The sequence below is a fragment of the Podarcis pityusensis genome (genome assembly GCF_964106645.2).
Source record: "Podarcis pityusensis genome assembly, chromosome: 15".
In the NCBI taxonomy this organism is placed as follows: domain Eukaryota; kingdom Metazoa; phylum Chordata; class Lepidosauria; order Squamata; family Lacertidae; genus Podarcis; species Podarcis pityusensis.
Window position 1 is genome coordinate 6151469 of NC_138040.1, and position 14449 is coordinate 6165917.

The 14449-nt window shown below is 43.2% G+C and overlaps 2 protein-coding genes across 16 annotated transcripts in view; one reads left to right on the forward strand and one right to left on the reverse strand.

Annotated features, from left to right (window-relative positions):
* Window positions 1-12033, forward strand: part of ZNHIT3 (zinc finger HIT-type containing 3) — a 72335-nt gene extending 60302 nt beyond the window's left edge. For all 7 annotated transcript variants that reach the window (XM_080983281.1, XM_080983277.1, XM_080983279.1 and 4 more), the window contains 4 exons: window positions 297-380; window positions 633-713; window positions 1866-2076; window positions 11073-12033. In XM_080983281.1, the coding sequence (XP_080839407.1) occupies window positions 297-380; window positions 633-713; window positions 1866-2056 (356 nt within the window). In that variant the 3' untranslated portion in view covers window positions 2057-2076; window positions 11073-12033. The remainder of the gene's footprint in view (window positions 1-296; window positions 381-632; window positions 714-1865; window positions 2077-11072) is intronic.
* Window positions 2540-14449, reverse strand: part of MYO19 (myosin XIX) — a 49359-nt gene continuing 37449 nt past the window's right edge. For 8 of the 9 annotated variants that reach the window (XM_080982860.1, XM_080982859.1, XM_080982863.1 and 5 more), the window contains 6 exons: window positions 13346-13521; window positions 12154-12283; window positions 11057-11142; window positions 10587-10895; window positions 8712-10084; window positions 2540-2612 (listed from right to left, as the gene is read on the reverse strand). In XM_080982860.1, the coding sequence (XP_080838986.1) occupies window positions 9956-10084; window positions 10587-10895; window positions 11057-11142; window positions 12154-12283; window positions 13346-13521 (830 nt within the window). In that variant the 3' untranslated portion in view covers window positions 2540-2612; window positions 8712-9955. Of the gene's footprint in view, window positions 2613-8711; window positions 10085-10586; window positions 10896-11056; window positions 11143-12153; window positions 12284-13345; window positions 13522-13833; window positions 13965-14449 lie in introns of those variants that run through there. The other variant, XM_080982866.1, reaches the window with a different exon arrangement.

Sequence of the window (14449 nt, forward strand, 5' to 3'; positions counted from 1 at the left end):
GAAGGTGCGGCCAGAAGAGAGGTCAATATTGCCTCTAATTGCTGGCAAATCTGGAATTATACTTGATAATCTGATGACATTTGTTATTTTAACCCATGTGCAACTGTACTCATTCTATTGTTTTCCATATTTAAATTTTTGTCTGTTGTTATAATTGTTCTCTCTGTTTTATATATATTATAAAATGGTGGGGCAGGAAAAATATATGGTGGGGGCAATCTTAACCAAAAAGAAGGGCCTCAACCCCTCGCTTCCCTTGGCTTGGATGTAACGAGATGTGTTTGGCGTTTGAACAGAACAGTGTGCACCCAAAGCAGAGCCGCGTCTGCAGCCTACAAGTCAAGAAACTTCCCAGAGGACGGCGTCCATGAACAATGAAGGTATTTGCACCCTTTCCAGCTCGCTTGCGAAAACAAGCAGGCTTTTAATTGGCATTGATAGTTGGGGGTCATACTGAGGGAAGAGAAACAGTTGAGTCAGAGCATCATAAGGACCCTTCTGGGTCAGACTAAAGTTTCTTTTAGGACGGTATCCCGTTTTCCCACTGTGGCTGAGTGGCAGGTGACAAAGGCTGTTTGGGTACCAGCCCTGGTACTTTTGCTGGCACTACTTTATTCCTGCTTTTTTCTCAGGACGTTCTTGGTCAGTGGATGACATTTTGACAGAAGATGATGAGGACGATAAGGTTCCCCTGCAGAAACTTCGGCTCTTGGGTAAGTTTTCCAGTGGGAAATATTGTTAACTTTTCCTGTAAAACAGGGGTGGGAAAGTTGTGGCCCTCTTGCTACTTTTGGACTACAACACCCATCATTGAATCACCTGCTTGCTGTGGCTGATGGGAGCGGCAGTCCCAGTAGCCATCTGGAGGCTGACTGGTTGGTTATTCCTACTATAAAGAAATTCCTATGTGTGACTTGAAGCAATTGGTTCTTACGTGAGCAGATAACCCTGAGACTGTTATTTTATGGGTAGGGGGACATCACTGCTTTAAGAATCCATTGTCTGATTTCATGCCCAACATTCCTGAATAGCAGGCATGGGGAGCATGGGACCCTCCCAGATGTTGTTGTCTTTCTGTCCTTGACTGTGAGTGGGTGGGACTGATGTGACTTGGGACCACAGCTCCCCCCCATAAGACTTTGTCCAGTATTTTCTGCTAAAATAAAATAATACATTGAAAGTACAGATTAAAAAACAATCAAAATTACAAGGCTTAGGAGCAGCACAAAAGGTGTATTTTTTAAATAAACAGAGGGCAGATAATGTAGAAAAATGAAAGCAACAAGGCACGTCATGAAAACTAAATGGTGCAGTTTGTTGGGGGAAGAGTTTGTATATCTGAATTTGACAAATTAGAAATGAAACCCCACCAAACAGCATAGAAATGTTCTGTATCTTACCCTTGGGGATTAGTAATTTGCACGTCGTTTCCTCTGCAATAGCCAAATTCCACATATGGGGGGGGGGGCAGGGTGAGAGGTTTAAGTACTGTAGTGTCTTCGCTCTCTGGGCCAAATAAGACAATATTGTCTGCTCCTGACAATGGCTCTTTGGGGTCTTGGGACAGAAAGTGGTCTCCCCCATCATCTTTTGCCTTAGGGATAGGGAACCTACGGCCCTCCAGAAGTGGCTGACCATTGGCCCTTGCTGGCTGTGGCTGATGGGAGGCCTAAGAACAACAGGATGGGTTCTCAGGCCCTGTGTTATTTCAACTGGAGATGCCGGAGACTGAACTTGGGGCTTTCTGGATGCAAAGCCAGTACTCTACCCCCTGAGCTCCAGTCCTTCTCCAAAGCATGGGCGACAGTCACCAATGATCTTCCCACCCTCCTTCTTGGAGTCATCTCCCTCTTTTTCTGAAACAGGGGAATCTGAAGAACTCAAAGGCCTCCTGCTCAACCCCCACCTCGGCCAGCTGCTTCTCACTGTCGACCAGGCCAAAGACAAGAGTGCCATCCTGAAGACATACATGCAGGAGCCCCTCTTTGTGGAGTTTGCAGACTGTTGCCTGAGGATTGTCGAGCCTCCCGAGAAGGAGAACGCACGCCCAGAGTGATTTTTGTGTGTGCGGAGCAGGTAAACGATGCCCCTCTCTGGATGGGGAAGCTTGTTATTTGCAAGGCTGGAGGAAGGGCTTCTCTTGTGGCTAACCCCTGGAGCACCATAAGCTATAATTCATAGCCCTCTTTCCTAGGGAGGGCACGGCATTCCCCTGGTAACCATGGGCCCTAGATTTGGGGGGAAATTAAGTGTTTACACACGCTGCCTTTTCTGTGTTCCAAAAGTAGCCTCTCCAACCACCTTTGATTAGCTTCAGGCTGTAAAGAGTTCAGGTTTGGAACAGGAGCAAGAGCCAAGTTTCCCACTGCCCCTGCAATAGCATCTTGATCTTACATTGGATGGGAATCAAATGCAATTGCATCTAAAGTTACTTTGCCCTATTGATTTCAGTGAGACTTCCTTGGGGTGAACCCTGGTTTTGCTCCCATTAGTTCTGGAGCCATTGACAGCAGCGGGCTGGAGAAACAAACACAGTAACTTCTTTCATAATCATGGACGTTTTTATTGAGTCTTGATTTGTAGAAAATGGCCTGTAAGTACGAAACTGATCCCTGTGTCTAATCCTTTTTTTTTTTTTAATATATATTTATTCAAGTTTTTCAATACATAAACATATTTAAACAAATAACATTAATTATTTGACATCTTTTCATCATTACTTTGGACTCCCCCACGCCTCCCGCACACACTTGCATCGTTAAAGAATTGTTTCCAAACAAATTATCATTTTGTTCGTAATCTTGGATTTGATCATTAACATATAGTTTAAACTTAAATCTTATTTAGTGGTAGACAATTACTTCTACTCTGACATCCTAATCAACATTCGGCCAAATTACAATACTTTTGCAGATAAATCTTGAATTTCTTCCAGTCTTCTTCCATCCTCTCTTCTCCCAAGTCTCGAATTCTGCCGGTCATCTCGGCTAGTTGCATATAGTCCATCAGCTGCATCTGCCATTCTTCCAACGTAGGTAGATTTTGAGTTTTCCAGTTCTTAGCAATCAGTATCCTTGCTGCTGTTGTTGCATACATGAAAAATGTTCTGTCCTTCTTTAACACACTCTGGCCGACAATGCCCAAGAGGAAGGCCTCCGGTTTCTTAGTAAAGGTGTACCTAAACACCTTTTTTAACTCATTATATATCATCTCCCAAAAGGCCTTCACTCTCGGGCAAGTCCACCAGAGGTGAAAAAAGGTTCCTTCATTTTCCTTACATTTCCAACATTTATTATCAGACGAATGGTATATTTTGGCCAATTTAACTGGGGTCATGTACCATCTATATATCATTTTCATTACATTTTCCTTCAAAGCATTACATGCAGTGAAGTTCAGCCCAGAGGTCCATAACCTTTCCCAGTCTTCAAACATAATATTATGCCCAATATCCTGTGCCCATTTTATCATAACCGATTTGACCATTTCGTCTTGTGTGTTCCATTTCAGCAACAAATTATACATCTTTGAAAGTACTTTAGTCTTAGGTTCTAACAGTTCAGTTTCCAGCTTTGACTTCTCCACCTGGAATCCTAACTTTTTGTCATTTTTAAATACTTCTTTAATCTGAGCGTAGTGTAACCAGTCCCGCACTTTATCTTTCATTTTCTCTAAACTCTGCAATTTCCAATTGTTACCATCTCTTTCTAATATCTCCCAATATTTTGGCCAGTTGGCCTCCATATTGGCTCTTTTTCGGGCCTTAGCCTCTAGGGGTGACAGCCACCTCGGAGTTTTATTCTCCAATAAGTCTTTGTATCTTATCCAGACATTAAATACTGCTTTCCTGACAATATGGTTCTTAAAGGCCTTGTTTGTCTTAACCTTGTCATACCATAAATATGCATGCCATCCAAATGCATTATTAAAACCTTCTAAATCTAATACATCCGTATCTTCAAGAAGTAGCCAATCTTTTAGCCAGCAGAAAGCTGCCGCTTCGTAATACAGCTTTAGGTCTGGCAGGGCAAAGCCCCCTCTTTCTTTTGCATCCGTTAATATCTTAAACTTAATTCTGGGCTTTTTGCCCTGCCAGACAAACTTAGAAATATCTTTCTGCCACTTCCGGAAACACTCTGTCTTGTCTACAATCTGTAGTGTCTGAAACAAAAATAACATTTTTGGCAATACATTCATCTTGATGGCAGCTATTCGGCCTAACAAAGAAAGTTTTAATCTTGACCAACTATCCAAGTCTCTCTTAATTTCTAACCAACATTTTTCATAGTTATCTTTAAATAAACTCAGATTTCTTGCTGTTATGTTTACCCCTAGGTATTTCACTTTCTTGACCACCGTTAACTCTGTCTCCCTCTGAAACCGTTCCGACTCAGTATCTGTCAAATTTTTCCCCAATACCTTGGTTTTTTGTTTATTTAATTTAAATCCCGCCACTCGACCAAAGTTTTGAATCAGTTGTAATACTCTTTTCGTACTAGATTCCGGCTCCTGTAATGTCAAAACTAGGTCATCTGCAAACGCTTTAAGTTTATATTGTTTCGCTCCGACCTGGATCCCTTCCACCAGCCGGTCCCCTCTAATCATATTCAGGAGCACTTCCAGAACCGAGATAAATAATAGTGGGGAAATCGGACAGCCTTGTCGTGTACCTTTTTCAATTTTGAACTCTTCTGTAACCACATTGTTAACTATCAGTTTAGCCTTTTGTTCTGAGTATATTGCCTCAATCCCATTCTCAAACCCCCGTCCCACTCCCATTTCTTTTAAATTCCCTTTCATGAATTTCCAGGATATGTTGTCAAAGGCCTTCTCCGCATCTATAAAGATTAAAACTGCTTTAGTATTTATGTTTGTTTGCAAAAGTTCCAATATATCTATGATGTTCCTTGTATTAGCATACATTTGTCTACCTGGGAGAAAGCCTGCCTGGTCTTTATGAATTACTTCATTTAGAACTTTCTTAAATCTACGTGCCAAAACATCTGCAAATATTTTGTAATCCACATTTAAAAGGGAAATGGGACGGTAGTTCTTTAATTGTGTCTTTTCACTTTCCGATTTTGGTATCAATGTGATAAAAGCTTCTTTCCATGATTCCGGCGCCTTCTTCCCCTCCATAATTTCATTGCTGACCTCCAACAATGGTTGTATCAGGTAGTCTTTCAATGTCTTATAGTAGATGGAGGTCAGCCCATCTGGCCCTGGCGATTTGCCCTGTTTCATGTTCTGGATGGCCTGCTCAATCTCTTGTCGTGTTATTTTACCATTCAAAATTGTTTTGTTTTCTTCTGACAGCTTTGCTAATCCATTTTTCTCCAAAATTTGTTTAATCTCAATTTCATCTTGTGGCCCTTGAGTATATAACTTTTTAAAATATTTCTGAAAACACTTTCTGATCTCTCCAGGGTTCTGAATGCTTCTTCCTTCAATCTCTAGGTTTGTTACCGTATTTAGTTTTTGTCTCTTCTTCAACTGCCAAGCTAGCAGTTTTCCACATTTGTTAGCCGATTCAAAAGTTTTTTGCTTCATTATTTTAATCTTCCATTCTATTTCCTGGTTTATCAATTTAGAATATTGTGCTTGATAAAGTTTAATTTCTCGTAGAATCGGCTGAGACTTTGGGTTAGATCTTAACTTCTTCTCTAGCTCTTTAATTTTTTCCAAAATTTTGTCCTTCCTTTCATTCTGTGATCTTTTCTTTATGGTGTTCTGTTGTATCAGGAACCCTCTCATCACAGCTTTACTTGCGTCCCATATGGTTCTTTTTTCCACCCTGGTGTTCATATTAACCTCAAAATAGTCCTTTAGAGTTTTTTGGGCCTTCTTTACAATCTCTTGGTCTCTAAACAGGCCATCATTCATCTTCCATCTAAAGGAGCCGGTTGGGATCAGTGTCATATCCATTCTCAGTGCGTTGTGGTCGGAGCATGTCTTTGGGCAGATTTCCACCTTTCTAATCTTGGGTGCCAGACTTCTAGTTATCCATATTTGGTCGATTCTTGTCCAAGTCAGTTGGGCTTCAGAGAAGAATGTTCCTTCTCTTCCCAGGGGGTTTCTCACTCTCCAAATATCAATCCAGTCCATATTGTCAGTCATTTCAAAAAAGGTCTTTGGCAGTCTTCCCTCTTTAGTAACATTTTGATTCTGTGACTTATCCATATTGGTTGATACGACTCCATTCATGTCTCCCATCATGATGATGTTGTTGTAATCCAGATAATCCAGCATAGTCTCATGCAACTTCTTATAAAAATCCGATTTTCCTTCATTTGGGGCATAAATTCCTAATATTAGAATTTTTTCTCCTTGATGTTGTATTTCTATTGCCAAAATTCTTCCATTTTCATCTTTAAACAGAAATTTAGGTGAAAGGCTCTCTTTTGCATAAATCACTACGCCTCTCTTTTTGACTATGTCAGAAGATATAAATTCCTGACCGAGTCTTTTATTTATTAACACTTTTCTGTGGAGCCTAATCACATGTGTTTCTTGTAAACAAATAATATCCAATTGTTCTTTTTTTAAAATGTGAAAGATTTTTCTCCTTTTCTCCGGACTGTTGCAGCCATTTATATTCCAGCTCAGAAGCTGCAGAGACATCCTGAATAAATCTGGTTATTCTTGCTGGGGTGGTACCTTGTTCTCCTGTCCCTGAAGATCCGAGGGCGCAGGCTCCCCTGAAGGTTCGGGCCCTGGTACTCCAAGTCCTTTGTGAAGATCTTCTCCGTGGGCTCCCAGAAACTTGTCTCTATCCTCCAATGTTCTAATTTTGATCTTTTTCCCTCTGAAAGTAAAAGATAATCCTTGAGGAAACTCCCACCTGAAGATAATTGAGTTGCTCCTCAACAATCTTGCTAGTTCCGTGTAGTCAGATCTAAGGTCCAACAGTTGTTTAGGGATATCCTTGTAAATTTCAATTCTCTTGTCCAAGATGTCCAGTGACTTCCCGTAGTGCAGGCCCAAAATCTTATCCCTTTCCTCCTTGGATCTCAATATAATCAAACAATCTCTGGGCTTCTCTTTCCTCCTAAATCTTCCAAGCCTGAAAGCAGATACTATTTTAAAATCTTTTTCCTCTAACTTCCAAAACTTGGAAAGTTCTTTGGTCAAAAACTCAGTTAAATTGTCTTCTTCTACTTCTGGTATTGACCGTATCCTCAAGTTGGCCTCCCTGTTCCGCAGCTCTGTCATCAAAAAGTGAATCTGATGTTCTCCAACTTGTTTGCTGAGTGGTCTAACTTCTTTCTCCAATTCTCCCAGTCTTTGACTAGTATCCTCAGCCAATTTCCGGTTTTCACCTACAGCCTCCTTCAACTCTCCAATGGATTGGACATTCTGTGCAACTTGTCCAGTTAATCTATTCAGACTTTCTGTATTCTGGTCAATTTTAGCCGTTTGCAAATCAGCCTTTCTATCCAAAGCCTCCAATTTTTCAAAAATTTTATCTAAAACAGAAGCACTCCCTCCTGAGGCCATATCTTCCAATTGTAATTCTTCCGTTTCTCCCTCCCCTGCCTGTGACAGGGAGGCCGCCTCTGTCTCAGGAGGCAAAGTGGAAAGCAAAGCAGGCACAGATGATCTACGCTGTGAGGCTGCAGATAAAGTTAAAGTTGTTTGTTTGGTTCTTCCCCTTTTCCTTGTTCCACTCATTCCAAAGTTATCTAAAGGCCAAGGTCAAACTGAGTTGTTCCCATGAGAATGTAGAAGCGCAGATGCAACAGTCAAACAGAAGGCCGGGAAAAGGAAAGTAAAACACAGTCACTGCTGTAAGTCCAAAATCCTCTAGAGGGAGCTTAAAATGTCTTAAGGGAGAAAGTCAAGTCCAATTCAAATTTATAGCTCTAATTCAACATCCAACGACCTCCACAAAGTTAAATTTTTACAGAGTATATGTAAGGCAAAACAGTATTTCAGACAGTGCTTAGACTGCAGATGTTTCAAAATAACAAGTTCCAGCTCAGAATGTTTCAAAGTCTAAATTCAAAGTATCCAATGTTGCAGACTGATGCTCAATTACTCAGGCAGCTCCAGCACCTGGGATTCTTATTTAATTTGTAATCCACTGGTTCAACAGAAGAAAGATATCCTTGTTCCCAAATAAGTCCAAAAGCAAACAGCTTAAAATCTCTTTGCCCTTAGCTATTTTAAATAGGTGCCAGCAATTGATTAAAGCATCGCTTTTAGTCTCCACTCCTCCTGTTCTTTGCTTTCAAGTTCAGTGTTAGCGGAAGACGGGCTTCCTGTTTATCGTCACTCCGCTTTCAGCCAAATTCAAGATTTTAAAGGTCTCCAAAAATTCTTAAAGTCCAAATTACTCACGAGTCCAAATTAGAGTCCAAATTACTTAAAGTCCAAATTACTCACGAGTTGCAGCTTTTCTGAATTTGAAGATTGCAGGAAGAAAGGTCAGCGCTGACCGGCAACAGCAACGCGGCTTCGCTCCGTTGATTGCGCAACGACCCACAGCGCCGCTACCCCCTCCGCGATCCGGAGCCCCTTACGGGGTCCCTTCAACGTTTTGGGGGCTGCTTCTGGCGCCCGCCGGGTCCCAAGACTACAGGCTGCTGCCGCCTGTAGTTTTCCTTAATGGGTCTCCGCTTCGCCGCAGCGGACGACCCGTTTTCAGCGGAGCTACCCTCTCCTTACAAGGATCGGGCAGCCATTGCCGATCGCGCCGCCTCCGGAAGTGCCTGTGTCTAATCCTAAGGAGTGTACTTATACACTGAATCTTATCTTCCTATCTGAGCACTGTTTGGAATTCTGCTTACTGAAATTTTGAAATGACTGAGCCCACAAACTTTGTCTTGCCCCAGAGTAGATTTGCCCACCTGGTGTCCACCAGATGTTTTGGATTGCAAAAGCCCATCTGCCCTAGCCAGCATAGCTACATGCCAGCTGGGGTGAATGGGAGCTGTGGTCCAATATAGTTGGAGAGAACCCAGTTGGCAAAGGCGACGATTATTTTTTTAAAAAAGTCCCAAAGCAACAGTAGGTTTGCTTCCCTCTCCCTGAGAGAACAACCACTCTTTATTACAATAAAGAAAGTTTAAAAACTTTGTTTAAAACAGACCTTTTCACAATACTTTAAAAAAGTTACCTTTGGTTTATAACTCAAGGCAGTAGTTCACAATGTGATTTTCCTGAGGTGTGGACTTGAATTCTAAACCCCAGTTGGTTTAGAGATTTTGCTTCCAACTCCTGATTATATAAATTGGAGTAAGAGAACTGAAGTTTAAACCAATCTGGTGAATAAGTTGCTCACCTGCCATTTTAATTTTATTTTTGCTGGATAGGAAGCTAGTAGCCTACACAGCTGCGGGGGAGGAAATACTGCCTAGTAAAAAATAAAAAAATTAAAGCTTTTGCTTAAGCAGGCTTGTGGTAGGATCAGGGAGGTGCATTCCACCTCAAGTCTGCTGAGGAAACTGCTTCATTTCCTCTGTGGCTAGAACGGCCCTGAGGGTTGGCCTGCATGGAATTCCAGATCACCTATGGTGACCAGGCAAGTTGTTAAATGCAAGGCTGGGTGAAGTGGAGTCTCTCTCTCTGGCAGGTGTTGGCATAAGCTGCTCAGCTTTTGTGCATGGACACAAGGCCCCCTTGGTCCCCAGAGAAGTGTGTGTATGAGGTACAGCCTGTCCTCTTGTATTTTGAAAGGATGGATAGAACATGTATGTCACAGAGAAATTCGGTGATAGGATCTCCCCCTGACATCGTGTGGGTATAGTGCTTGCAGTAATGGGGAGGTGTGCCTTCCCCAGAGAATGGCCCTGTGACCTTCCACCAAGAGATGGCACATGACAGTCTGAACCATTTTTGAGGAAACGGTATCCTAAATGCTGTGGAAGAGATGCAGCTTGATGAAGGTTCTTGTTGAGTGAGAAAGCATAAAAAGTGCAGTAAATAGTACATAAAAGCACGTAGAAGTCAGTTTTCAAGCTGAAAGGAGCTTGTAGTTGTCGAGGAGAATCTGGTTGAAGCCGGTCATGGTGCAGTTGTGGGTGTGCGGCCTGGTGTCTGCGTAAAGCAGCGGAGATTTCCTGCAGTGGAACTTGATCGAGCCCTAGGAGGAGAAATGGGTTACCCTGGTGAGCCATGTCCAGGCAGCATGCGCAACACTGAACGAGGCGGACCAATTGTCTGACTTGGAATAAGGCAACTTTCTATATGGTTGGACTCCCAACTTCCATCAGCCGTGGGCAGCATGGCCAGTGGTTAGAGATGATGTGATACATATTCCAGCGACATATACCTTGCAGGGGGCTAAGACTAGATTCTCAGGGTTCCACCCAACTCTACAATTCTATCGGGAGGGACACAGGTTCCCCACCCCCCTGCCTTCTTTATAGAACAGGATGAGCCTTGGATGTTTCAGGGCAGAGTTTGGCATCAGGCTTCAGAGTTGTGCTTTTTTATTTTTACATATGTTTTGGGGTTTTCTAACTGGCACTGACTCTGAAAGCGTTCTGTCCACCTCCCTTTCACTTAAAGCAACTATGCAACATGGGAGACAGTAACCAACCAGTTTTTTGGGGGGAGGAGGGTGTTAGTTGCATGGTCCTTACCTGTGGGAGGGCTCTGATGGAGGTGACCCCTTGCGTGCGTTGCTTGGTCTCTGCCTTGTGATGGTTGTTCTGCTGCAGCGCTTGGAGGCAGGCTAGGAGGCCGAGGTCTCTCTGAAAAGCACCCAGTGTCATTGGGCCGCTTGAAAGGACCAGCCCAAGAGGCCAGAACTGGATTGCTGCATTTAGGGGGCATGGTTTTTCCAACTTGCTATGGGTCTCGCTCAATGAAACCGTTGCCCTAAGGCTGGAGGAGAGGGGGCTTCCTTCTAAGTCATCCAACTCCTCTGCGGCCAGGACATCCATCTTGGCCTACGGAAAGACAGAAAGTATTTAAAACTTTTTTGGGGGGGGGGGGAGAGCAGAGATTATCAGAAAGCAGAAATCTTTGTTGGTGCTATTTTTTCCGTTGTGTAACTGCAGCCTCATTTCCAGCTTTCCAACAAGTTGCTGGGAAGACTTTGATCTCTTACCTTCCATTTTTTCCAGGTCCGTTTTATAACCCTGACAGCTTTCCGTAGCCTCTGGAAATGTTTCCTGGCCAACCACGAGCGAACAGCTGAGAAAGAAAGACACTGCATTAAGGGAGTATAAGGAACAGCAGGAAAGGACCTGATACCAAGTCTCCATGCAGCCTAGTATTGTCTGCTCTGACTGTCCGGGGTTTTGGGCAGAGAGAAGGCTCCATCTCATCCCTTGCTACCTGATCCTTCCAAATGGAGACTGAACCTGCAGCCTTCTGCATGCAAAGCAAGTGCTCTCCCACTGAGCTGAGTCCCCTCTCTAAAATGTACATAGAAAGCCTTCTACCCAGTCAGACTGTTTGTCCACCTATCTAACCTAGGGGTGGAGAACTGTGGGCCTGGGGTCTGAATATAGCCCTCCAGGTCTCTCTTCTCTCCTCAGGTCACACATTCTCTCCCTACCAGGCTACTTGCCTGGCTCCTCCTTAAGGCTTTTTGCCTGGCTGGGATGTGTCCTTGAAACCTGACCATACCGCTTTTGCTCGTCTGGCTGGAGGATAGAGAGAGGAGTGTGTGTTAGAAGTGTAAGCATTCACAAAGCCCAGAACAAGGTAGGTCCAGGGGCACCTTAGAGACCTCCTGAACCTTTCTGTCCCAGCTCGATCATTGAGATAATCTGCAGGAGCTTAGTTGGTCACTTCCCTCATTTCACAACATTTGACAACATCAAGAAACCAAGTTTTTAGTGTCATTGGCCCAGCCCTGTGGAACACTCTGCCAGCAGAGATTCAGCCAAACACCTTCTGGGCCAGCTTTTAAACGCCTGCTGAAAACTTTTGTTTCGCCAGGCTTATGCAGGCAGTTAAGAAGACATCTCTGCACAATAGTTAGCTGATCTTTGATTTAGTGTATAATTGTTGTAAACCATTCTTTTGTGCTTTTTATGAACATCTGTAAATGAATATTAAAAAAATTATGAAATAGCACAGTGCCATAGTAAAATTTGCCTTTATTGCTGAGGGCATGTGGCCCTAAGAAGGGAATGTAACCCCTTGGCCTGAAAAAGCTAACCCAGGTAAACCCGCCTGCTCCTACTTTCCCCTCACCTGACTGGATGACTGTGGCCGACGCTCTCTCTTGAGCCAGCTTCCTCCTCTTAAACCTTCGCCAACAGCACTGGATGCAGAAAGCTTTGTCAGCTAAAACTCTGGCTCGCCCCACTTCAAGGAGCTCCAGCTACAGAAGAGAAAAATAATAAGTCCGTTAGTTGGAGCCACATGCAATCAGGCTTCAGGCATATCTGGCCTTTGGACTGCCCCCAAAGGATTTTATTTTATTTTTAGAGAGACTGATTTAACCTCTGAGGTGAGAAGAGTTTCAGAGTCCAGCGGAGGAAGAAGATAACTTAAATTTTTCATTGTGGGCAGATGCCCTGTTCTAAAGTACAAGTAAGCAAACCTACCTGAGTGGAGATGCAGTGTGGTGTAATGGTTAGGGCAGAGGCAGCTAGCCTTTTCCAGGCAGACCCTTTGGAGGCCACATGCCAAGGTAGGCATGATAAGAACAGCAGTTCTCAGTGCTAACTTCCAAAACACTTTCTTACCAGCTATTCTACACTATTTAAAATAATTTTTATATATTACTGAACAACATTTTGGCACCATAACAGCGGACATATGGGAGGAGTCACTGAATTTAACTATTTAAAAACACATTTTGAGGATGGCCTGGGGTGGGGAAGAGTACAGCCTGCAGGTGAGTGAACCTTGGTTGAAAGTGTTGGATTAGGATTTATTTCATTTTTAAAAAATGTATTTGGTACATTCCTATCCAACCTCCTTGGGAAAACACAAGAAAACTAAACCAAACATTGGCTTATTCCTGTTTTTAAATGAAAACCAAGGCTACATTCACACAATACATTTAACATGACATAGCCATGGCTCCCTCAAGGAATTCTGGGAGCGGTGGTTTGTTAAGGGTGCTAAGGGTGGTTACGAGACCCCATTCCCCTCCCTTAGCTACAGTCTCCAGCGTTCCCTGGGAGGATGAACTGATTGTTAAACCACACTGGCACTGCAGCTCTGCAAAGGGAATGGGGTATATCTTGACAACTCTCAGCACCCCTAACTAATGGCAGCTCCCAGAATTCTTTGGGAGGAACCATGCCTGCTTAAAGTGGCATCATAGCACTTTAGAATCATTGACATGGTGTGATTTGCAGGAAATGGAATTCTGTTTCTGATGAGAGTAAGGGTGACTCCATGCCAAAGAACCCACTGAAAGTGTCCCCCTTACCGTGGAGTTCGTCATAAATACTTTGGTTTTCCCACAATATACTGGCACAATACGGGGTTGGTTCTCTGTAGGCTTGAGGGGAGGGGCATCAGGGGGGCACATTTGCTGAAGGATCTCCTGGACTGCAAAGCGTAAAGCATTGCTTTTGTCCTTTGCAGAAGACGCCGTCATCAAACCTGTTAGAAAAGAAAGGGGAGTATTTTATAATGTATTATTTTACTGCAAGAATCACAGAAATTGTATTATTGGTTTTATTTTGAGGGAGGGAATGAGGCTGACTTTAGCTTTTAAATATCTGATTTTTATTGGTAATTTTAATACATGTTTTAATATTTCATGTAAACCGCTAAGAGGTTTCAAGATGAACTGGCAAACACATCTTGTAGAAATAAAAATAAAGACAAAAACATGGCCGACCACTTAAGACATGGTTGACTTGCCACATACAGCTTGACCTAACCTCATGAGAGACCTGACCCTGTGCTTACCTCCACTGGCTGGCCTGGTCTGCTAAAGCAAACAGAGAAAGAGAGATGCGGTTCGTTGCTTGAAAGGAGAAACAGCCCCGTAGAGAGAAAAGCAGGTTTTTGCAAGAGCAGCAGAAGAATCCAGGGTGGAGCTGGAGAGATGAAAAAGTGTAGTTGGAAAGGTATTGGATTCATGCACAGAAGAAAATAAAGTAGCAGTACTCCTTACATAAAAGCAGGTTTCCGACAATGCCACTTTGACATCAAGAAAAATTCCATTCTGCCACTTGTATAAAATTTTGGCTTGTATAAGATCATAAGAAGAGCCTGCTGGACCAGGCGAAAGGTCAACCAGATGCCTACAGGGAACCTGGGTGCAAGAGTGCTCTTCCCAACTTGTGATTCCCAGCAACCGGTCTATAGGGGCACGCTGCCTCTGATGGGAGGGAGAATACAGTTGCATCGTTGCCAGTGAGGGGTGATAAAAATGTGCATCACCACCCAACACAAGAGCTAGACATAAATACAATTTTTAAAGAATCTGAAATAAAGATTCCAAGGTTGCTTATCCACACTCAAAATGGGACATGTGCAGGAAACTTGACCCTGCACCTAAGCATTGTGCTCTTCGTTTTTA